The 23,435-nt window shown below is 62.1% G+C and overlaps 2 protein-coding genes across 10 annotated transcripts; one reads left to right on the top strand and one right to left on the bottom strand.

Moving 5' to 3' along the window:
* Positions 1-228: 228 nt before the first annotated feature.
* INPP5E (inositol polyphosphate-5-phosphatase E) lies at positions 229-17,742 on the top strand. Of its 5 annotated transcripts, XR_008506790.2 has the most exons (12): positions 229-301; positions 1,277-2,323; positions 6,514-6,637; positions 7,834-7,931; positions 8,506-8,630; positions 8,739-8,858; positions 9,139-9,246; positions 9,800-9,961; positions 10,046-10,161; positions 10,653-10,789; positions 11,075-11,914; positions 13,023-17,742. XR_008506790.2 is itself a non-coding variant. In XM_064579105.1 (11 exons), the coding sequence occupies exons 2-10, from the start codon at positions 1,605-1,607 to the stop codon at positions 10,765-10,767; spliced, it is 1,674 nt and encodes a 557-aa protein (XP_064435175.1). In that variant the 5' UTR covers positions 229-301; positions 1,277-1,604; the 3' UTR covers positions 10,768-10,789; positions 11,075-12,539. The 5 variants fall into 5 exon arrangements, 3 of the variants coding, with proteins under 3 accessions (XP_064435175.1, XP_045739473.1, XP_045739474.1); XR_010407593.1 differs by lacking the exon at positions 13,023-17,742 and having other exon boundaries at positions 10,059-10,161; positions 10,573-10,789; positions 11,075-12,539; XM_064579105.1 differs by lacking the exon at positions 13,023-17,742 and having other exon boundaries at positions 10,059-10,161; positions 11,075-12,539.
* PMPCA (peptidase, mitochondrial processing subunit alpha) lies at positions 1,246-23,419 on the bottom strand. Of its 5 annotated transcripts, none has more exons than XM_064579113.1 (13): positions 23,281-23,419; positions 22,115-22,317; positions 21,612-21,691; positions 21,290-21,372; positions 20,320-20,414; positions 19,284-19,384; positions 18,599-18,862; positions 17,822-17,914; positions 17,623-17,741; positions 17,420-17,510; positions 17,201-17,263; positions 15,679-15,823; positions 1,246-1,280 (listed from the first exon to the last, which is right to left on the bottom strand). In XM_064579113.1, the coding sequence occupies exons 1-13, from the start codon at positions 23,352-23,354 to the stop codon at positions 1,261-1,263; spliced, it is 1,431 nt and encodes a 476-aa protein (XP_064435183.1). In that variant the 5' UTR covers positions 23,355-23,419; the 3' UTR covers positions 1,246-1,260. The 5 variants fall into 5 exon arrangements, with proteins under 5 accessions (XP_064435183.1, XP_045739470.1, XP_045739471.1 ...); XM_045883514.2 differs by lacking the exon at positions 1,246-1,280 and adding an exon at positions 14,322-14,694; XM_045883515.3 differs by lacking the exon at positions 1,246-1,280 and adding an exon at positions 14,550-14,690.
* Positions 23,420-23,435: the final 16 nt, after the last annotated feature.

Here is a 23,435-nt window from a genome sequence, read left to right as displayed (position 1 = left end):
GGGGGGCGTGCGGGGGGGGGAGGGAACCCCCCCCCCCGCACACCCACACCCACCCCCCACCCCCCACCCCCCGGCAGCAAGCGAGGTGCGTCCCTTGGGCAGGCCCGGCCCAGTGTGCCCACCCACCCCTGGAGCCTGGGGAGCCGCGGCGTGGGGGAGGGGCGTCTTCCGCGCTCGCGGGCGCGCTGGGTCCTCCGGCCGCCAGGGGCCGCTGTGGGGCCAAGCCCGCGATCCCCCAGACGCCCGTTGCCGGGGAGCGGCGGCCGGGCCCGCCGGGCTGGAGAGCGGGCGGCGCAGAGAGGTGGGCGCAGGGCGACCCCGGGCAGGGGTGCGGGTCCGGGGCGCGGGGTGACCCCTGGGCGGGGATGCGGGGCGAGGGTCCGAAGCGCGGGGTGACTCCTGGGCGGGGCGGGTCGCGGATCCAGGGCGCGGGGCGACCCTCTGCAGGGGAGGGGACTCGTATCCAGGGCACGGGGGGACCCTGGGCGGGGGCGGGGACGCGTATCCGGCGCGCGGAGTGACCCCTGAACGGGGGCGGGGGCGCGAGTTCGGAGCGCACGGTGACTCCTGGGCGGGCGTGCGGGGCCTCCGACCTCTGGGCGGGGACGCGGGTCCAGGGCGACGGGTGACCCTGGGCGGGGGCGGGGATGCGGATCCGGGGCGCAGGGTGACCCCTGGGCGGGGGTGCGGGGCGCGGGTCCCAAGCGCGGGGCGACCCTGGATGGGGCGGGCGCGCGGGTCCAGGGCGTGGGGTGACCCCTGGGTGGGGGCGGGGACAGGGGCCGGGGGCGGGGTCCGCCTGCGCGGCGGTCGTTGCCCTGGGGACCCCGCGGCGGCCTCACTGGCTCCCAGGTTCTGAGCCTGGGGCCTTTGGCGGCGGCGTGGCCTCCGACCTGCAGAGGGGACCTCTCTTGGGGCGGGGTCTGCGGGAGGAGCGATGGGGGTGGGCACGCAGGTGAGTGAGGGCGCGGGGACCCCCCTCCCCCATTGGAGGCTGCACGCACTGGCCCTGACCTTGGGGTTGTGGTTCTCCCCTGGTCACCCCTAGCGCCCCACGGAGGGGCAGGCCGGTCGGTGTGGTGGCTTCCCATCCTGAGAGGTGCCAGCTTGCACCCACCTCCCAGGAGGAGGCGACGGGCCAACGTCTCAATGTGTGTTCTTGCTAGACTGCTGCTGGCCTGTCGCTCTGTCACCCTGTACCGCAGCGGTCCCGTGGGAGCACTCACCTGGCATGGGTGAGTGGCTGTGCGAGGCCAATAGCTAGGTTTTCCTGTAGGTTCCTGTGGGAGACAGCGGGACTTCAGGGCTCCCAGCCATGCAGCAACGGGCCCTGCCCCTCCCGGCCGGCCCCGGGCCTGAAGCGGAGCCCCTGCGCCTTCTCTCCTCAGTGGCTGCCCGCCGACGTCGGACCGTGCATCCCTGACCCCGGGCTTCACCGGCAGCGCCCAGCGGGAGTTGTGTCCTGGGGCCTCCCGGGGCCGGGGGGCTGGGCTGCCAGCATCTGTGCTCTGGCCCCTGGACTGTCCACGTTAGCGGGCCTGGGCCGTTCAGAGGCATCTCCCCCGCAGCCTGCCGCTCAGGAGCATCTGCAGCCTGAAGACAGAATGCTCAAGGGACAGCTTCCAAACACGGGCAGAGACCTCGAAGCCCACCCAGGGTCCCCGCCTACCAACAACGGTCAGGGCCCTGAGAAGAGCCCAGTGCTCCCTCTGAACCTTCCAGCACAAATCAGCAATGAGGACCCACAAGCCAAGGCCACACCCTTTACCCCAAAGCCGCCGACGAGGCCCCGGCTGGAGCGAGCTCTGTCACTGGACGAGAAGGCATGGAGGAGGCGGCGTTTTCGAACCAGCCAGGAGGACCTGGCCGCGCGCAGTGGGGCCAGCCCCTCTAGGGGCTCCTTGCAGGACGAGGTCCCCAGGCCCCCCACCCACACTGACTCCCCACCCTGCCTGAGCACCTCCTTGCAGGAAATCCCCACATCCCGCAGGGCCCAGGGCAGCGCCGGAGGGAGCCCCTCCTCGTGGGGTCACTGTCTCTCCGGGATGATCGGCAGTTCCCTGGACCTCCTGCACCGGGACGGGGCCTTGGCTGGGAGCCCCAGCAGGCTGCCGGCTGTGGGCCAGAAGGTGGCCTCCAGTTCCCTGCGGTCAGCAGACAGGGTGGACTTGGTTCAGACTGACTGCAAGCCCCGCCTGCAGAGCAGACTGTTCCGGGCCCACAGCAGCCTGGGCCCCGGCCGGCCCCCAAGCCCCCTGGCCTGTGACGCCAAGTCCTCCTTCAGCCTCCTGGCGCCCATCCGCGCCAAGGACGTCCGGAGCAGGTAGGGCACCCGGGGGACGGGGGCGGGGGGCATCCTCTGTGGCTTGTTCGAGCGTTCGCAGGCACCCTCCTCGAGAAGCACGTGAAGGTTTTCTCGTAAAACCGTGTGCGGTGTGATGTGGAGGCTATTCCTTCCCAGAGGGGCACCCCTTCCAGAACTTTCCCTCCGTGTTTCAGCAGCACTCAGGGCACGCGTGCCTGTGAAACATGGTTCAGAGGCATCCATGACCTTCTGCACGCAACGCCGTACCTCGTTGGCTCTCTCTGGTTCTGAGCGTCGGGACAGCTTCCTGGATCAGTGTGGGTGTCCGCGTTGCTGTCTGTGCGGCCGCAGGGCCCCGCCAAGTAGCCTTGAGGGGGGCTGTCACTCCCCCAGTCCGACGCGGAGGGGCCCCCGGGGCCCCGGCTGGTGCTGTAGGCCTGCAGCGCGAGCAGCCGGGGCGGGGCTCTGTGCGCCAGCCAGGCCGCCGTCCGGGACAGATAGCTGGAGGGGGACTCCCGGACCTCAGAGAGGGGGGCCCCCTGGGCCCTCGCTGGCTGCAGGGAGGGCGCACAGGGCCCGATTGGCTGCACGTTGCTTCCAGGAGTGTCGCGATTTCTCTGAGGCTCGGACTGTTTGCTGAGCACCCCGCATCCATCAGCTCCCACTTGGCCCCACAACCACAGAGGACGCTTGGTTTCCAGTCTTTACGGGACCTTAGCAGCTAACGCGTTCTGCCTCTTTTATAGCTTCCAAAGAACCTAGCCAGGCGCTTCTGCCCCGATGCCTCTCCTTCGCTCGTGACTCCTGCGCGTGCTCCTGGCTCCAGCCAGCAGACCGGGGGTCCCAGATACTTCCGAGCCCAGCCTGTTAAGTCTGCTCTTCCCCAGGGACCTCAGTCGTGGGGCTCACACTGCAGTGCCCCCGCTGCCACTCTCCTGGCACCTGGCCCAGGCCCCTGCTCCCTACCAGGGTTCGGCGGCTTGTTTAAGCACATACGGGCCCTGACTTGGGGGCCCCCGCACCACCCACTCCCCAGCACGGCACCCGAGGCCCCAGGTGAGGCCCTGGCCCCACGTCCCTCACCAAACTCCTCACCACCGCTCCACCTGCTGCCCTCTCCAGTCCGCACTAGGCCAGCACCAGCCCAGCTGGACACGGAGCCGGCAGATGGTGGGATGGTCGCTGCGCTGGTGTCCATGACCCATGACCCCAAACCAGAAGTCCTGAAACAAAAGGACTGTGTTCTCTGCCAGTTCTGGAGACCTCAAGTCAGAAATCCCGGTGTCACGGGGCTGCGCTCCTTCCGGAGGCTCCAGGGGAGGGTCCTTCCTGCCCTTCCAGCTCCCGGTGGCCCCGGTGCCCCTCCGGCCTGTGCCCTCACCCGTCTCTCCTCTCACGGGGGCGCTGGTCGTTGGATCTAGCGCCCACCCTCCGTCTGGGACACTCCCACGTTGCCATCCTTAACTAACTAACCACGCTGCAAAGCCCCCGTGGCCACCGAGGGTCCCCTGCGCGGGTTCTGAGGGTCAGGCAGCAGAGGAAGCCGGTGGCGAGCCCAGCCGTGCCGGACAGAACCGGTTTCTCCGCTAGCGTTTCCGGAAGCCGGCGAGGCTTCGTGTCCCGGCAGTGTCACCCCCACAGGAGCGGCGCGTGACGCACGCACACCGCTCGTTCCAGAAGACGGGAATCCCGTCTCAGAATCGGGCCTCGATTCACTGTTTTCAGACAAGCAGCAAACAGCAGGCTGATGGGGATCCCTCACCCCAGTTCTGCGGCCTGAAGACCCCGTCTCAGCCCCTCGGTGTGCTTCGGAACAGGCGTGAGCACACTTCCTCCGAGGAGAGCCGGAGGGTCCGTGTCTGCCTTGTGGGCGTGCGCACGTCTGTGGGGGGCGGGGAGAAGCTGACCCCCGCTGTGGGGCCGCGACGCTTCGTTTCAGGGCGCCGACGTTTGGATTTTATGTCGTTTTCCTGCGTCACGAACACTGGTGTTCTCCCCCCAACCGTTGGTAAGCGTGAAAACGGTTCTTAGCTCACGGACTGGCCACAAACAGGCGGGACCGGGCCGAGGTCAGAGCGGAGACGCCCGTTGTCAGGCCGGCCCCCCGCGGTGGACGGTGCGGGGCGCGGGGTGGGGAGCCGTCAGAGGCTTGGAAAGTACTCAGGGTGTCTGTTAACGGACATGGGGCTGGTTTCTCAAGGACGCTGCCAAACGAGCCGTGCGTCATGAAGCCCGGGTAAGCCGCGGTGGCGGGGCCGGGCCGAGCGGCCGCAGGGGACAGGTTCTCCCGCATCCCGGAAGGTGGAGGCCGGCGGGGAAGGCGCATGCGGGGCAGCGTGGAGGGGCGCGGCGTGGGGAGAAGGGCGGAAGCCAGGTGTGATCAGCCGCACCCGGTGGTCCCCCCCAGTGTTCGGAGCCCACCCCCTCTGCAGCCCACTGCCCCCCGTCTTCCTGCACTGCAGTGCCCGGCTGCCAGGCCTTGGCACACAGCGCCCTTGGCCTACCCCTGACAGACGGGACTGGACAGCCCTGCCTGCTGGGAAACAAGGGGGGGGCCTCAGAAGGAACAACCAGCCACCCGGTGCTGGAAAGAGCACTTCGAAAGAGCCCTCATTTGCATGCGGCCATCAGGGTGATGGCTGACGATGAGGGCTGTTTTTGTGGACTGATCAGGCCACCATCTTGGTGTCACTGGAGTAGGGATAGGACCCACGGAGCTTATTGGGGTACATCAGCCAGGACATGGGAATGAAGTCTGATCAGCCTCTGAGATGACCAGGAGACGATGGAGCCGCCCTCTGGGTGTGCAGGGGGATGGGTGGTCAGGGTCTGCAGCAGATGGAAGGCACCGGGGTGGGGGACGGGTGGTCAGTGTCTGCAGCAGATGGATGGCACTCGGTCGGCGGGGACAAGTGGTCAGGGTCTGCAGCAGATGGATGGCACTCTGTTGGGGGTGACGGGTGGTCAGGGTCTGCAGCAGATGGATGGCACTGGGTGGGGGAACTGTTGGTCCATGTCTGCAGCAGATGGATGGCACTAAAAGACCTAGGAGACAAAATGACCAAACACAGGAATGGCCATTGCCTGGGTACTGATTCCAGGAGCATCCTGACTGATCTCAAACTGGGTTGGAAGAAGTTCTGGAAGGAGAGCTCCCAGCAAAAGGAGGACCACAGACGAGTGGAGAAAGGCCACAGGTGGACACCGTGCAAGAGGAGAGATGACACAGGGAGGCTGGTGTCCCGCCCTAACATGGGTGACCGGGCCTGTGTGCACGTGCTGGGCTCGTCCACCTGTGCAGGAGAGCGCAGCCTCGAGGCCACCGGCTGGACAGGGGCACAAACGCAGTCTTGGCCTGATTTTGTTCGGTCCGTCGTCTGAGGACGGTTTTCCCATGGTTGAGAAGACGGGGCTACTGTTTCGTGATACGTGAAAATTACAGGACACTCGGACTCCGCAGTCCCCAGATGAAGCTCAGGGGCCGCACGGGCTCGCCGACGGGGCCGGGCGGCGGGGCGGGGCTGTAACCGTGTGCACGCTGTGCTCCGGAACTCTTGAAACGGGCTGTGACCGGCGGTTGTCGTGAGGGTGGACGTGCCCCCTGTAGCTTCCAGGGCCCCCGGGGCCATGCTGAGGTGGAGGCAAGCCCCTGGCCCAGGGTGCGCGTCACCCCAGGCTGCTGCTGTCCAGGGCCAAGAGCCCAGATGTCACCTTCAAGTCCTTGGTCTCAGGAGGTGACCGAAAAGTTGAATGTGTGCTGGTGTTTGTAGAATTGTGAACCCAGCGGGCTTTCCAAGAGGGCAGTGGACCCTCGTGCTGTGCCTCCTGCCAACCCATGGGCGCTCAGGAAGCCCCAGCTCCACCTGGGTGGCTCAGTCGGTTAAGCGGCTGCCTTCGGCTCAGGTCATGATCCCAGGGTCCTGGGATCGAGCCCCGCATCGGGCTCCGTGCTCGGCGGGGAGCCTGCCTCTCCCTCTCCCTCTGCCTACCTGTTCTCTCTATCTCTCTGTCAAATAAATAAATAAAATCTTTAAAAAAAAAAAAAAAAAGGAAGCCCCAGCTCTGGGAGAGCCTCCCGAAAACTGGGGTTCCACACAACTGTGGGGGCCTGAGGCCGCAGGTGTGCCCGGCAGGTGTGTCCCTGCACCTGGCCCCCCCCCGGGTCTGCCCGTTCAGACCCTCGACTTCTGGCTGCCCTCTCTCCACAGGAGCTACCTGGAGGGGAGTCTCCTGGCGAGCGGGGCCCTGATGGGGGCAGAGGAGCTGGCCCGGTACTTCCCAGACCGCAACATGGCCCTCTTCGTGGCCACCTGGAACATGCAGGGCCAGAAGGTAAGCCGCCCACTCCCACTCGGGTTCTCTCCCGGGGCCTCCGCGCCGCACACCGTCTGCCTGGCCTCAGCCCAACACCTGGGTCACCCAGAAAGCCCCTGCCTCACCCACCTCCCCACTGCCTGGGGGCGGAACACGTGGTTTTCTTACACGTGCATGTTTGTTTTTCGGATAGCTTTAGGCTCAGGGCAGATTTGAAGGGAACAGAGATTTCCCTAGAGCCCCCGCCCCCACACACAACCTCCCCCTGTCCACACCCCACCGCTGGGCCGGCCATGACCATCCGTGAGCCTGCACAGCCTGGTCTGGTCCTTGTCACCTGGGGGTCACCCTGGGTTACGTTCACTCAGCAGCTTCTGTGAGGAGGTGACAGCGGAGGCCTCCAGCCGCTCTGCCGAGACGGTGCTTTGTGTCCTGACCGCGCACAGGCCAGAGGTCTGCGCGCTCATCTCTGGCCTGTGCTTCTGGGGCCCCCTGGACACTGTGTGGGTGGCTTTGTCTCCAGCTCAGCCGTCTCCCCTGGGCCTCCCTCCTCGCGGCAAGGACTGTCCCCGGGTTGGCGGTCTCCGTCCCCCGCATGTGCTCTGACTTCTGGGGGCCGGGCGTGGACTGCCTAGCACGCCCCTGGTTGTCGTGGTGACATCACAGAAGGCACGTCCCTCCGTACGGTGGTGCCCCAGGCTGGCACGGGGCGACGGGCGCTGCGGGGGAAACAAGGCGGGGCTGCCACCGGCACAGAGTTTGGCTGAGGAACCAGGGGCCCTGACGACAGAGCCCCCGGAAGGAGACAGAAGTGATTCTCCCTTGGGCTGAAGGAGGCAGGTGCCCAGGCCGGCGGCACCACGGTCCCTGGGACACCACCGTGCCTGTCCACGGGACGGCGCTCTCGTCCAGGGCCCTGAGGGCTTGGAGGCCACGACATGCAGCCACAGGGTGGAGGAAGGCTCGCCCGCGGGACCGGGGCGCCCGGCCCGGGCAGCACCCCCCCACCCGGAGTGTACCTGGGGGCACGGGCCGCGTGGCGAGGGTGCCGCACAGACGCGGGCGTGGCGGTGACCAACTGGGGTGGAGGGCGGCCTGCCCAGACCTGAGGCTCCCCTGGACGCGTCCCACGGGCAGCGCTGGTCCCCGAGCTGCAGGAGCGGCCGGGGCTGCTGGCCCTGCGGGAGCCTCTCACTACACACGGTTCTTCGCAGGAGCTGCCCCCAAACCTGGACGAGCTCCTGCTGCCCGCCGAGGCCGACTACGCCCAGGACCTGTACGTCGTCGGGGTCCAGGAGGGCTGCTCCGACAGGTAGGGTGCACCCCTGCCCCGCGTCTGCCCAGCCCGTCAGCCCCCCGGCCCCTGGCGGCGGCGCTGAGGTGGGCCTTCGGGCCTGGAGCTGCTGCGGCCCGAGAGCCCCGTGTGGGGCGAGGCCGAGGCCGCAGCAGGCCGGGGCTGCCCGCCAGAGCCGCCTCCTGGTCTGTGGGCCGCTCAGAGAACTTAGAACAAGTGAGCTTCACTTCTTGTTGACTCACCGCTGATCTAAGAATGGCAGTGAAGAGCTGCGGGAGCCCTGGCTCAAGCCGACCCCTCCGCGGGGTCCTAGGTCCGCAGCGCCCCGGCAGCACGCCTGGGGTTTGCAGGGTGACGGCAGCACCCGGGCATCCCACCCCTCAGGAGGGGAAGGGGCCAGGCTCCCGGCCCCCAGGGTAGCGGGAGAGCACCGGCCTGGAACCCGCCCAGGGGCCCTCGTGTTGCCTGTCGGTCCGCCACTCTCCCTGCGGGACGACGCCCGATGGCGCGGCTGTCTGGGCTGCGGGGTGAGGGGTGGCGGGTCTGGGAGGTTCCAGCCCCCTTGCCAGGCTGTCCTGGCTTCCCTGTGCAGGCGGGAGTGGGAGACGCGCCTGCAGGAGACGCTGGGCCCCCGCTACGTCACACTGTACTCCGCGGCCCACGGGGCGCTCTACATGTCCGTGCTCATCCGCAGGGACCTCATCTGGTTCTGCTCAGGTAGGCGGGCCAGTCTGCTCTGCGCCGGCGCCCTGGGCACCCCCACCCAGCGGGTGCGCGCGGGGCGGGCAGGGGCGGCCGTGTCAGCCTCGCCCCTCCATCCCGCAGAGGTGGAGAGCTCCACGGTGACCACGCGCATCGTATCTCACATCAAGACCAAGGGCGCCCTGGGCGTCAGCTTCACCTTCTTCGGCACCTCCTTCCTCTTCATCACGTCCCACTTCACCTGTAAGTCCAGGCGCCAGGGACACCGCTCCCCCGATGTCCGCCCGGAGAGTCTGGAAGGCGGAGGCCCCGCGTGACCCGTGACCGTGTCCTCCGGTAGCGCTCGGCTCCGGGCTGGGCGCTGAGGGGGCTGGTGTGGGGAGGCCGTGGGGCTCAGGGCGAGAGTACCCGGTGGGGCGGGCCGCCGCAGACGCTGGGGTAGAGCGGGCTGGGGGCGGTGAGCGCCAGGTGTCCCGTGTCCACAAGCCTCGCTGGAGAGGCCCCCCACGCTCTGTTCTCACAGCCGGGGACGGGAAGGTGAGCGAGAGGCTGCTGGACTATAGCAGAACCGTCCAGGGCCTGGCCCTGCCCAGGAGCGTGCCGGACACCAGCCCCTTCCGCTCCGACGCTGGTGAGCCCCCGTCCGCGCGCTGCCGCCTTCTTCTCTGGGTACTTCAGTGAAAGTAAACTTTGAGAGCTTTTGAGAATCCAGGTTAGAAAAGTCTAGAAAGTCACCAGCCAATGGAAATAAAACCGCTGAGGCCTGGCGCTGGGCTCCTCACGAGCTGTGACCCTGTCAGCGCATTTGGCGGCTGCTTTCACGAGGAGCCCGGCCTCACCAGCCCGGCTCTGCATCCTCCCCCCTGCCCCCCCTCCAAACCCCCCCTACCCCCTGGCTGCCCCGCGGGACGGCGCCCTGGCGGAGGCAGCGTGCGTGGCAAGTGTGGGCTCCTGTGAGCGTGAGGGCGCCACGTGTCCCCGATGTCTGTTGCTGTTTGAGAGAGAATCGTGACCCCGACTGTCGACCCAGGAGGTTGCAGGGCACCCCCCCCCCCCCCCACGGGCTGCGCCCCCTTCCCTGAGGAGTCCTTGCTTGTGGCTCTGGCCAGACACAGACCAGTCCCTGTCGCTAAGGCATGGTGAGCACGGAGGGCCGGGCTCACACGCTTTCCCATTTTGGCCAGCGGATGTCACCACCCGGTTCGATGGGGTGTTCTGGTTTGGAGACTTCAACTTCCGTCTGAGCGGTGGGCGCGTGGCCGTGGAGGCCATCCTGAAGCAGGACCTGGGAGAGAAGGTGTCTGCCCTGCTCCAGCATGACCAGCTCACCCAGGAGATGAAGAAAGGTCAGGTCTCAGGGAGGAGGTGTGGCCTCCCCAGCCCCGAGAAGGCGCAGCCTGCGGGGTTGACGTGGGCTGTGACTGTTCCAGGGTCCATCTTCAGGGGTTTCCAGGAGCCGGACATCCACTTCCTTCCATCATACAAGTTCGACATTGGGAAGGACTCCTACGACACCACCTCCAAGCAGAGGACCCCCTCTTACACGGTGAGCACGCCCCTGGCGCCGGCCCGGCTCTGCGGCCGAGGTCTGGGTCCGCTCGCGCTTCCGAACCGTGGGCTAAGGACTGAGGTTGGCCGTGAGGGCAGCAGCCGCGGGCCGCGGGGCCTGTGGGGTGCGGTCAGACTCGGGCCTGGGCCGCTGCGGGCTAGTGACCGCACCTCTCCGAGACTGCTGGGGTTGGGGGCGGTGCCCCCCGACAAAGGCCCTTCCGAGGGTCGTCTGCTGGTCCCGGGACAGCGAGGCACACGCCCTGCGCTGTCACTTGGTTGAGCCCCTGGCTCCACCCCCTCCACACTGGGTCCCCGGACACAAGTCCGCACTGGGCTCGGGGGAGGGGCTCCGGGAAGAGGCTCTGGGGGGGCGGGGTTCTGACGCAAGGACTCTGCTCGGGCACAGCCGAGGTGACAGGCACGCAGGCCGAGCCCTGCAGCGAAACTGTGCAGCATCCGGGCCCGTCTGTGGGCTCTTTTCTGCAGGACCGGGTCATGTACCGAAGCCGCCACAAGGGTGACATCTGTCCCATCAAGTATTCCTCCTGCCCTGGCATCAAGACGTCTGACCATCGCCCCGTGTACGGCCTGTTCCGGGTGAAAGTGAGGCCGGGGAGAGACAAGTCAGTATCCTGGCCACATGTCCTCATGCGTGCCGCCCTCGGGGCCCCGGGGGCCGGGGGGCGGGATTCCCGCTCTGAAGTGAGGGTCAGGGCTGGCCGGCTCTTTGTGACACGCATGCGGCCGGGCCTGGCCCGGGCTCCGGACGGGTTTCTGCTCGCGGGCGGCAGTGGTCACGCGCGGTACGCGGCGGGTCCCAGCGGCCCGCAGGGACTGGGCAGCAGAGTCGGCCTCCTGGAGGCTGCGGAAACAGCCGGCCCCCCTGGCTGACACCCTTTCCTCCACAGCATCCCGCTAGCTGCCGGCAAGTTTGACCGAGAACTGTACTTGATAGGAATTAAAAGACGGATTTCCAAAGAAATTCAGAGACAGCAGGCACTGAAGAATCAGCACTCGAGTACTATTTGTACTGTTTCTTGAGGTCTGCCCAAGGACCTCTGGCACCTCCACCGGGAGGTTACTTGATCAAAAGCCCCTAAAGACGGAAGAGGTTGCTGTGTGGGACTTCTCCCCCTTTCTGGGCTGCCGACGAACCACTGCTCGAGACTGACACGCTTTCTGACCCAGAACCCCACGGGGAGGCCAGCAAGACCGGCCAAGTGGTACCGAGGCACCAGTGCCCCCGCCCGGAACGACACCAGCCACGCTCGTTTACAGCACGTCCCGGCAGGCCCCACGCCGGCCACACGCGTGGTCCCGGGGCGCAGGCGTCTGGGTGGGGCAGGGCCTGGAGCCACCCGCTCACCCAGAGCCGGGGCTGGCAGCCCCCCAGCAGCCCCTCCAGTGCAAACTGGGAGGTGCCCTTCCCCCTCTGAGCACAGCGGGCCCGGTACCAAAGACGTAAGCTGCTCAGGGTCAGGCGGCTGGGGGGGGGGGGGGTGGTCTCTGTCCCACCAGTGCACTTGAGGACCAAGCCCAGGCCCGGCTGGTCAGGCCAGAGCCAGCCGACTTCCAAGGAGGGAACACAGTCCCGCTGGGACGGGGAGGCCTGGCCTGTTTCAGGGCCGCCTCTGATCTTGGGGGGCTGGCCCGGCCCATCCAGCCATGAAGCCACCTCCCTGTCCTCTTCTGGTTCTGGTGATTTAAGACTGTTTGCATACACGTGACCAGCCTCAAACAGCATGAACGTAAGTAGCGCACTTCCTGGCCTGAGAAAGCAGGGGAAGCTTAGGGTGTCCCCCACATTCCGGATCTCTTCTTTCTTTGAGGGCTGAGTGCGTGATCGCCCACGATGGCTTCTAAAGACAGGCTCTGAATGTGGGAAAACCAAGGGGCACTCAATCTAGTCTTTCAAATTATTTATTTTTCCATATTTATATTTTTAAATAAATCCATATATTAAATCTTAAGCTCTTTCTGGCCAAAGATTGAGTCCTAGAAAGAGATCATCTGTACACTCAGCCCATTCTCCTGATGTTCTCAGAAAACAAGGGTGTCCAGTTCAATGGCAGGAAGTTCAGGGTACACCGTGGCTCCCCGGAGCCACCTGCTCTGCACCCAGCTGCCACCCCAACCATGGGGCTGGCTGGAGGGGGGCTTTTAAGGGAGAAGGGGACACCCCAGACCTGAGTGGAGGAAATGAAGTCACTTCCACAGGGCATGTGTACCCCCTTTATTAGTGCCAACTTCCACAACACGGAGCCAGGCACACCCGGTCTCTGACACAGAGGGGAGAGTCTGTTCATGAGAAGGTCCAGTCAACCCCATCGGACTTCAAGAAACGAGATTGTATAAAATTTTACTCAAAAGAAATGTGCCGTTGAGTTTTGAATCATGAATTGAAAACGTCTGTTACAGATTTTTGCAGTGAGGGGGCCTGGAGAGGAGGCATTTTTATGCATCTTCCCAGGCACCATCTCTGACCAACAGGACAAAGCGATGGTGCAGCATGGAGGAGTCTGGCTTGAGACGGGGCTTCGTGTCTGTGGGGATCGTGACACACACCTGAGGGGTCACGGGTCCAGTCAGGATACTCCCTTAAGAGCAGCCAGGAGATTTGAGATGAACAGGTTTCGCTTAGAAAGGTTAAAATTCAGATAGGGGCGCCTGGGTGGCTCAGTCGGTTAAGCGACTGCCTTCGGCTCAGGTCATGATCCTGGAGTCCCGGGATCGAGTCCCGCATCGGGCTCCCTGCTCGGCGGGGAGTCTGCTTCTCCCTCTGACCCTCCCCCCTCTCCTGCTCTCTGTCTCTCGTTCTCTCTCAAATAAATCTTTAAAAAAAAAAATTTTTTTCAGATGAATGCAGATATGGGCCAGTCTGAAAACCAGCTTCACCGAGATCGAGAAGCACAAGCATGAGGGTGGTTTTCAAGACCCGGCTCTCATCGCCTCCACGCACTCTGCTCACGCCAGGCCTCCCTTGGGCACCTGCTGAGCCTGCGGCAGCCAGCCCTGAGGGCCACGTGGGGCCCAGAATGGGGAGGGGGCGTGGCTGCATGCCGAGGGGAGCAGAGGGGCCAGGCCATGACAGGGTCCAGGGAGAAGCCAGTGGGGAAGCAGGACAGGCGGGTTAGCACCAGCTTCCAGACCCTGGGTCTGGGCAGTGCTTCAGCTTTTCTGGTCAGAAAAACGCTCTGACCAACATCCACCCGGGCCTCATGTCTTCCCGAGCTCTGCCCCCCACCCCGCACCCCCCACCCCACTGAATGCCTGCAGTGCGGCCAAGCTCCTGCCCTCTACCTCCCTTGGGTGCTGCCCTCCCCCTGGGGTAACCACAGAAACGACAAGATAGTCCACACTGCTGCCCACCTGCCCTCCAACTCAGGCTCATCTCCCTTGGGCCCCACCCCAGCGGGCATGGAGGGCCTGGCATCCCCGCTGTGCCCCGCCCTCCGCAAAGGTAGTCACTGGCACGTGTGCTAGAAAGGCACCTAAACAGGATGATGGGCTCCGGCAGAATAAGTGGATTAAATAACTGAAGTAACATTCACGAGTCGATCTCCTCGGAATAGCCCTGCCCTCCTGCCTGTGCGGCCGAGGATGCCGAGGCTGCCAAGGGCTGGGGACAGCAGCGGCCCTGCAGCTACAAGAGGTGGCCCACGTGGGCTCCTGGGGACTCTACACGCATTCACGTTGGAGAACCACAAAGCTAACAAAGCTAGCCCACGTTGCTAGACTCACCGGGCCCTGCGGCACTCCTGACAGCGCCTTCCCCTCCAGCACGCTCCCGGCTTTGCTCCCCCGACCGGCCACCGAATCTGAGAACCCCGCCTCCCGTCCTGTGCGCTCAGACATGCCCGCAATCAGAACAATTAAAGGACAAGAGGCCTCGCAGTGTTGGGTCCAACTGGACGACCCTCAGGGAGACACCCCGCTTGCCCACTTCCAGCCCTGTTTCAGGGATGCTGCTGAGGGTGAAGGAAAACCGTGCTGAGAAAAACGCTCCACGAAGCAGACCAGGGGCTCCTGCCCTGCCCCGGGGGCTGACTGTGGGGAGACAGTGCGGCACTGCTGATCTCCAGGGGCGCAGGACGACAGGAACAACGCTGACCTGCTCCCCAACAGCAGTCTGCCTTGAACCTTCTTGCACTTCGCTGGTTTCTAGCCACAGTGAGGGCAAACCTTTATTCCACCGAGTGGCTTATTCAACAGCAAAGAACCAGAAACTGAGCTGTGCTCGGCGACATTAAATTTGTTCAAGAGTCCCATGGTTTGCACCGTTTGAGTCTTTGCACTAAACTCACACCCAGAGACATGTACGATCACACGCGACTCCCGCAGCCGCAGTCGGGCGGCCTCTAGCGGAAGAGCCGGTAGATCCTGGGCAGGCGCCCGTCTCTGCTGGACAGCGCCGCCTGGATGTGCTCGTAGGCCGGCAGGTCGCTCAGATCGCCCAGGGCCGCCACTGCGGGCTTCCTGCGAAGCATCTGAGAGGCAACTCTCCGGATGTCTTCCGGCTTCACGCTGCCTGGCACAGGGGACAAAAATACCTCAGGGGATTGCCCGCCTCCTGCACGGACTCCGTCTCCGGGTGTGGCTGCGGCCCCTCAAGGCCCTGGGGGTCTGAGGCTGGGCTGCCGACTCCAGAGGGTCCAGATTCAGCTGTGGGGACTATACTGTGAGTCAGGGTGAAGTATCAGGTTTTTCTTGGTAAACGGAGAAGTACCAGTGGTTTAAAAGAATTTTCAAATGTAGACGTGTGCCTGCCCAGAGAAGTTGACACATCTATAATGGAACAGCTCCTTGTCTGCAGAGCTACCCACATGGAGGGGCTGCGGGGGTTCGTAGGGGGGCAGCCGCGTGCGCAGCCTGGCCTCCCCAAGAGGGACCTGGGTCCACAGCTCGTGTGGGCACGAAAAGCGCACCGTGGGAACACACTGACCAGTAGGTTGGTTTTGCTACAGAAGACGAGGCCTTAGGGAGATCGGGTACTGTTGTGCTCCATGGTCTGAGGGGCTCCCCGGGGCGGGGGGGTGAGGATGCACCCGCGGACGGGATGCATGCTGGAGCCGCCACGAGGTTAACAATCGTCACCAAAGAACCACCGGCCTAACCCTTGTGGGGTCACGGACCCTTTGAGGAGCTGATGGAAGCATAGACTCGTCCCCCAAAGCGGGACACACAGGGAAATTCAAGGACTTCCTGCAATTCACCCACAGGAGGCCATGGAAACCTGGGCTCAAGTCACAGAGGGCGCCACCACACGAGCCCCGTGTGGAGCGTTTCCGTCCATTAGCTCACCGAGTCAGCTTAGAAACCCGGAGCAGTGGTGAAAGGCCCCTTTATAGGGGGTGAAAAGCTGGGGCCACAGGGGTCGGTACTCAGGGACCCGAGGCAGGGCTGGTCCAGGGTGAGGGCTCACGGGTCCAGGAGCCACGAGTAAACAGGTCTGTGGCAGTCTCCTGGGAGGAAAAGGAGGGAGCCCGACCTGGGCCCCCAGCATGGTACTCACGGATGAGTGCGCACAGCTCGTGGGGCAGCTTCCTGGAACGGGTCGCCAGCACCTGTCTCCCTACGTCCTCAAAGATCACAGGCCTGGACTCCAGGTTCATCATGAGCATGGACATCAGCTGCGTCTTGGCCCGCTCCAGCTCCACCTGGGATTCAACCACCAAGTCACACGCTTCAGTTCACAACAGCTCACACACCGTCGCCCTGTCAAGGCCACGTCACAAGAAGACAAATCCAAGAGTCAGGGGCTCCACGCTGAACCCAGGCACAGGGCCCAGGCAACCCTGTTCCCTGTGCCCCCGGGGAAACTCTGAGGGGACCAGCTCGATCTACCAAGTCTGGGCCTGGAGCCTCTCTGACCAGGGGTGAAACTGACGACGTTGGGACTTCGGCAAGTTTCATCCACAAAGCTCAGCGTGAAACCGGAGGGCACGGAAACCGGCTGGGTGAGAGACCGGAGGGGCCGGCCAGAGCAGCACACGTGCTGCAAGACAGACCAGCTGCGGAGATTCCGTGTCACCGTCTAAGCAAGAAGACTCCTGATTGCAGACGAGTCCTTTCTACTTTGCCAACTCCGGGCAAATACTTACAACTTACCTCAAATTAGCTTCACGTTAACGGGAAGTACTTCCTAGCAGGCCACTAATGGAGCCCCCCCAACTGATTTTTAAATACATTTTTGTAAAATTACTTTTTTGAAATACTTTTTTTTTTAAACTTTTTCTGACTAAAAAGGGAGCATGTGATTATTGCAAAAAGCAGGGACCGAGCAGGAAAGATCTATAGGTGAAGGCCGTGCGCCAACCCTCAGAGGCACTCAGCCCACACGCTGGGGCTCTCCTCCAGGCCTTCTATGCGCGTGCATACGGAACCTGCTTATTTGTACCAGGGCTGGTCCACGAAGAAACAAGATCTCTAAATACGTAAGCTGACAAAAACTAAGCCAAACAAACGAGGAAACAAAGACTCAGGTTAAAACACAAAATGGAGTTCAGGGTGCCAGGCAGGCTCAGTCCACAGAGCACGTGGCTCTTGGTCTCGGGGTTGTGAGTTCCAGCCCCATGCTACGGATAGAGATTACCTTAAACCTAAAATCTTTAAAAACAGAACAAAACCAAAAAAGCAAAACAAAACGTCAAATGGAAGTTAGGAGAGAGCTCGAGAACCACCCCGAGAGGCCTGCTCATCCTGTGTGACGTGGCTTTAGTTCCCATGGTTCTGCAGGGTGGTTGAAAAGGACACTCGAGACCGCTCTGCACCATTTCTTCCAGGAGGGCCAGGGCCAGGCAGGTGTGAGCAGGCCCAGTGCTGGCAGGGCAACGACTGTTCTCGGTGCTGAGACCAGGGAGCAGGGGAGGAGCTCAGCTGTAGGCCTGGCTCACCCCGGGGCTGCACTGTTCTGGCTGGGATGTTGGCGGTGCTGGGAGCACAGAGGCCAGCCACCCCCACACTGTGTTCTCTAACCTGCCGACACCGTGGGGATGTCTGGAGTCGGCTCTGTGTCGTTTCTGTGCTATACTTACCACATCCACGGTTCCAGCCATTAAAATAAATTCCTTTGTGAGGATTTCCACCATTTCTCGAACCTTTAGGGAAGAAGGTACAGATGAAGAGTGTGATCTGGACCTAACAGTCTGTCTCTTCCAATTCAATGACACCCCTGCTCCGAGAAACCAGCTCTGTATCCTGAGACACGAACTGCACAGGAAGCAGAGGCCGCCCGCTTTGGGGCTGGCCCTCACCTGTCTGGGGTCGGCGCTGGCGTGCACACACAGGAGGCCCGTGTCCTCATAGCTGTGGTGGTATGAGGTTGCGTTGTACATCCAGTGGTGCCTGTAGGGAGCAGGGACAAAGGGACACCTGGAAGGTGGTGTCACAGTCCAAAAGCACCTTCGGCTGGGCCTGGTGACCCTGGGGACAGCCAGGTGAAAAGAATCCAACCTACCTGTTGAGCACATTAAGGTAGAGCCTGGTAAACATGCCTTTGCCGGGCCCACCAGCTGAGAAGGAGCCGCCGCCCCCCATCATCATGTTCAGGACGGCAAAGGGGATGAAATCTTCCTCCTGCGGGAGACATGAGGGCAGAGGTTTGCCGGGAGGTGACATCTGGCTCTCGGATGTGGTAGGACCCGGCTGGGACTTACCAAGAAGGAACAGCTCTCCAGTCCTATCATGATGTGCGTGAGCTCGGGGAACGGGGCAGGGCCCAGGCTGACGTTGGACATATCTCTTTCCAGCTATAAGCAAAGAAAGTGAACAGTGTACCCACACAGAAAACAAGCAGGCCTGAAAAACCTCTCAGGCCAGATCAGCCTAAAAACAGTTCTACTGGGGCACCTAGGTGGCTTAGTCAGTTGAGTGTCCAACTTTTGATCTCAGGGTTGTGTGTTCAAGCCCCACATTGGGCTCCGTGCTGGGTGTGGAGCCTACTTTGAGGGAAAAAAAAAGGCAAAAGACCCCATCATGGTTCTATAGAAATCATATACGAACATCAGTAAACTCCCTCTAGAAGAAAGAACGATCCTTTAACCTTCCAGTGAAACTAAACTCATTCTTTTTTTTTTTTTTAACATCTTACTCATTTACTTGAAGAGGAGAGAGGGAGAGAAAGAGAGCACAGAGGGAGAGAGAGAAGCAGGCTCCCCGCTGAGCAGGGAGCCCGATGCAGGGCTCAACCCCAGGACCCTGAGATCATGACCTGGGCTGAAGGCAGATGCTTAACCACGGAGCCACCCAGGCGCCCCTAAACGCATTCTTAACAAGCTCTCAGCTTTAAACAAGGAACACGTCCTGCCCTGATACCACAACGTGTATTACGGTAAAGCCAAGAATACACAGCTCATTCTAACACCTGTGCGATAAAGCTAAGAACATACCAAAAACAAAGTAAAGAAAGTACATGTACCCGATCTCGGCTTTACCTTGACAACCCCCCCAGTGTACTGTGCTACCGATCTGTCGACGTCCACAGCCCTCTCACATCCCCAGGTCGGTCGGGTTCCCAGGAGGTACTTTCTGGCACATTCCACCAGGTGCTCATGCTCCACCCCGACTCCAGCCAGCACCATGCGGTCAGGGGTGTAGTAATTTCTCAGGTACGAATGAAGCACTTCTCGATCGATCTTTGCTATGTTTTCTGTGGGGCAGAAACGGTGGAGGCCAACTGTGTTTTCCCGATAAGCAGCCTAACAAAAGAAAGGAGAAACACAGGTGGCAGAGAGGCCACGGCCAGGTCTCCCCCCTGCGGAGCTGGGCCTGCCATGACCCCAGCTGTGGCAGGAAAAGCCCACAGTTGCTTAGCTTTGCTAATTTGGCAAGAGCAGTTTCGTTTGCTTACAAAAGCAGTAAAATCTCTCTCTCCAGAACGAAGTCTCAAAAAAACCCCACTTAAAATAAAAAAATCATTCTGGAAATGGATCAAGACCTTATTACTGTAAGAATGAGAATGTGAAAAACTTGCATAAGTTGCAGGTTTGAGAATTAAGAATCTTCTGTCCACACCTATAACCTGTGAATGGCCTCAGGAAGGCAGATGGGCCCTCTCAACTATGCTGCTGTTGGGAGGGCCGCGGAGGCGGAGGCGGGTGCTGGCGGGCTTTCTAGTACCTCATGAATCATCTCTGTGAGAAGCGGTTCTGGGTCAGGCCGCATGTCAAGGTCCTCCAGCTCAAATTGGACAGCCATCCGTGTCATCTCAATTTCTTCATCTGCAAAGAACCCAGACAAGGCTCAGACCATACCAGCCAGGAGGGAAATGGCACTGGGCCTAGGCTGCCAGGCTGGGCCAAGGGTCATCGGCTTGCAGACACCGGCAGTCTCCTCGGCCTTCATCTGGGGTAGACCTGGGGGCACTTGTGTGAGCGAGGGGGCAGGGCCTAGAGGCACTGGGCCTCTTGTCCGGCTCAGCCACCTGGACGTGCCCCGAGCCCCGGCTTCCTTCCCAGGAGAGGCACTCAGGCCCGACCCGTCTCCCCAGAGGACTGCCGTGAGTATAGTCATGTGGAATGGGAAGGTGCTTACAAAAGAGGCACCATCCGGCATCACGGCTGCCACTTCATCAGCAACCTGGAGTAAGTACTGGAAGGACTACAAGGCCAGGCTGACGTGACCAGAGCGCAGCCAGGGCAGCAGCAACGGGCAGCAGGGCCCTCTCTGGTCCACTGCGGGCACGGAATTCAAAGTCCTGCCACCACCAGGCCAAGGAAGGGGATGGACACAGGGACGTGGAAGCTTCTGGTGGCACACCAGCCTGGTGTTTAAAGACAGTCTGAAATGCCTTTCAGAAGTGAAAGACCCAGGGCTGCCTGGCTGGCTCTGTCAGAGGAGCATGCGACTCTTGATCTCCGGGTTGTGAGTTTGAGCCCCATGTTGGGTGTAGAGAGTACTTAAATTTTAAAGGAAAAAAAAAGAAGGAGAAATGAAAGACCCAATTTAACTAAGAACGTTAAAAAGCACAGTTATGTCAAAGTACTGAGCTCACTGAAGGACTTTTCTGACCATCAGCGTTATTTCCAAGGAAATCGTGCCAACTCACTGGTAGCTGACCTCGAGGGCTGCATACAACGCTCTTCCTCAGGGGCAGCGCTTCCCCGTGCCTCCCAAGGGCCCAGCCCCCAGCCCCCTCATGCGGCCCCGGGCCCACCTGTGAGCCTGGGGTGCAGGACCACATCAGCGAGCAACCCAACCACCGTGTCCAGGCCTTTAGAGTCAGCAGACACAGCGTACATGGTGGTGTCCCTGGAAAGAAGCAACGACATGAGGCACTGAGGTCACCACAGGGACACACCAGCGGGGGCCACTCCCCCCGCTGCACTGAGGACCAGCACACACTCGCTATGTCCCACCTTACAGGACAACTTCCAGCATGCACTGGAGTGACAGCAGCTGTGCAGCCAAGATGGACAAGAGCCATCCTGAGACATTTCCATAAGCACAGGCCCCCTGCCACGGGGGCCCTTTTATCACGGGCTTCCTGAGCATCAGCTGCCCCGACTCACGGTCAACATGTAGTATGCATGGCCTTATGCGGTTGGGGGACAGGCCACAGGTGGCAGACAAACACCACCTGCCCTATCCACAGCGCCCCTACATCTGTGTGCTGGCTACATACTGAACCTCCCCCTGTCCCCAAAAAGACCACTGCCTCTTCCGGGCTGAGCCTCTCCCCGTGCTGTTCTGGGCCACCTCCTCCCCTCAGTCGGTCTGGCAAACTCCTCCAAGACCAGTCCAATGATGACTTTGTTATCATTCCTTTCCTGACTCCAGACCAGGTTAGTTGCCTGTCCCCCACCAGTCTCGGTCTCTGGCTCTTGTGTCCATTACCTGGGGTGCAGCCCTCTGCCAGATACGCGAGCATATTGGGGACAGGGCCGGCTGCATCCCTAGTGCCCAGCTGGCAGTCTCTGGGTATTGCCTGGCCCTCCAACGGGTTCTCTTCTCTAAGTGCTGCTGCCTGCATATTTCCCCCACCAAATTCTCCACCCAACCCGGCCTAGGCCAGGCTCACTTCTCACCCTAACCTCCACAAGCCTCTCCAGGGCGTAGGTTTCAGTGGGACTCTGACCAAAGATAAGAACCACAGTTCCACGTGGATGCAAAATACGACGGCGTACCTTGACGTCTGGCAGTCACAAATACCCCCGTGCTTTTCCAACGTAAGCAGAATTTCATCTTTGCTGTTAAATCGATCCGTCGACTAGTAAAGATAAATAAGTAAACCTAAATACGCAATCCAAAAAAACCTCTAAAATATGTTCTTTGAGAAAAAAATTTACTTCGAAAACATGTGAAATCAAGTTATCTTTTAACCTAAATATCTTTCAGTAGGATTATCTTAGCAGCTTAGTCACTTATTAAAATAACCATTCTAAAAAAATTAAAACTTGACAGATTCTTCTCAAGTATAGGCTCAAAGATTACAAACAGGACACTGACCGAAAATGCCAATTTTTCCAAAAAGTGAGCAATTCCACTAAGATATTTTGCTTCATATCTTGATCCTGAATTAATAAGAACTGGCAATAAAAAGAAAATTGACAGGTTAAACCAAACGTTGAAAAGGGGAGGTTTTAGGGGGATTTAATCTAGAGAAACCTTTAAAACTGAACGCGATCAGACAGGCTGACCTAATTACGTGAGGGTGATGATGTGTCCACTACCTGGGCTACGTCCCCACAGCTGCACACCCACGTTGACACTGATGGAGCTGATGCTTCATGTTTACGGTGGAAAAGCGTGAGATTTCTATGAAGGTGGAAAGGGGGAAAAGCCCACCGCCAACGTGGTGGTTCATGCTCTGTGTATTGTTTTCAGGGTCTACGCCGTACTTTCCCACTCCGAACACAACTCACAGACGACGTATAAAGCCTAACAATCAGCTGAGGCACGTGGGCGTGAAAACAAACGGGATGACCCACACCACCAGCAACAGTACTTACTTCCTACCGTACAAAATTGTCCAAATTTGTTTTGGGAGGCCACGCGAAGCCCATTATCCAGCGTGGTGACTCTGGTTTCAAACTTTTCCTGTCCATCCACTGTAGCAAACACAGGCTCAGGCACCCCGGGCAAGGGGGATGAGAGCGGGATGTTGGGATAGGCAGCGCCACTGCTGAACGGCCTGTGGGGAGGGGCTCCGGACCTACACGGAGGGGAGACCCAGTTACAAGAGACGCGAGGCCACCGAGCCTGCGGCGACCGTCTGCGCCCGGTCGGGCACGTCCTGTCCACGTCAAAACCGGGTGCGCCCCTTTCTGTAGATTCGTTTTAACACACCCCAGGACAACACGGGTGTGACCGGGACACCGCCGCTGGGTACAAACCCCGGCTCGGCCCCGGGCCTTGACTTCCCCCTCTCCGAAGACCGTGACAGCCCCGCACGCTGCCGGCAGCCGGCGCCTTAAAGCTCTTCGGCCCACGCAGCCCCGCCGGAGCCCGCAGAAGCCAACCCCTGCGCGGGCGCACGAGGCCCCGGCCTGGACTCCAGCTCGCTCTCCAGCCGCCGCAGGGTCCCAGGCCCAGCGGCCGCCGGCCCGCGCCCCAGCACGCCTGGCCCCTGGCGGCCAAGGCTTCTGCGCTTCCCGCTCCGGCCTCCGCCAGCGGCTGCCCCTCGCTCGCTCCTCCTCTCTGCGGCCCGCCGCCCCGTCCGTCGCCCGAGCCCACTTCCCCAAGTTGCACGCGTCCACACGCCCGCTCCCGCTCTGCCCGCGCCCCGCGCCGGCGCACACGCAGCGGCCGCCCCCACCTGCGGCCCGAGGGGACGTGCCCGAGGCCACGAAGGCGGGGGAGCGAGTGGGGGCGGGGAAGGCGCGACGGCCTCACGAGGGGCCCGCGGCCGGGCCGGACCGGGCCGGGCGGGGAGGGCACGTGGCCTCCGACGGGCCCCAGCGGCCCGGGAGGGGCCAGGCGAATGGGGCTCGGGGCCCGCACCCGGGGCCCCCGGCGGGGAGGCGCCCTCAGCGCCTCGCAGGCAAGGCCGGGGTCCCGAAGCCCGAGCCCGGCCCAGCGGCGCCGCGTCTGCGCGTGGGGAAGCCAGAGGTTGCGCGTCCGGCCGGACGCCCGCCGCCCCGGCCCCCGGCCGGCCCCCCGCGCGCAGCCGGCTCACCTCAGCCGCGCGCGGCGCCACGAGCCCGAGCCGCGCAGCAGCAGCCGCGCCGTCGCCACGACCAGAGCCGCCATCTTGGGCCCCGCCCCCTGCTTCTGTCGTCACTTCCGGCCCCGCCCCGACGGCGCCGGCCCCCGGCGTTCGGGCGCTCGCTT

This window comes from Mirounga angustirostris, unplaced genomic scaffold (assembly GCF_029215605.1).
Source record: "Mirounga angustirostris isolate CCGP_5_RB_7025 unplaced genomic scaffold, mMirAng1.0.hap1 SCAF_15, whole genome shotgun sequence".
In the NCBI taxonomy this organism is placed as follows: Eukaryota; Metazoa; Chordata; class Mammalia; order Carnivora; family Phocidae; genus Mirounga; species Mirounga angustirostris.
This window is presented reverse-complemented; position numbering and strand designations above follow the sequence as displayed.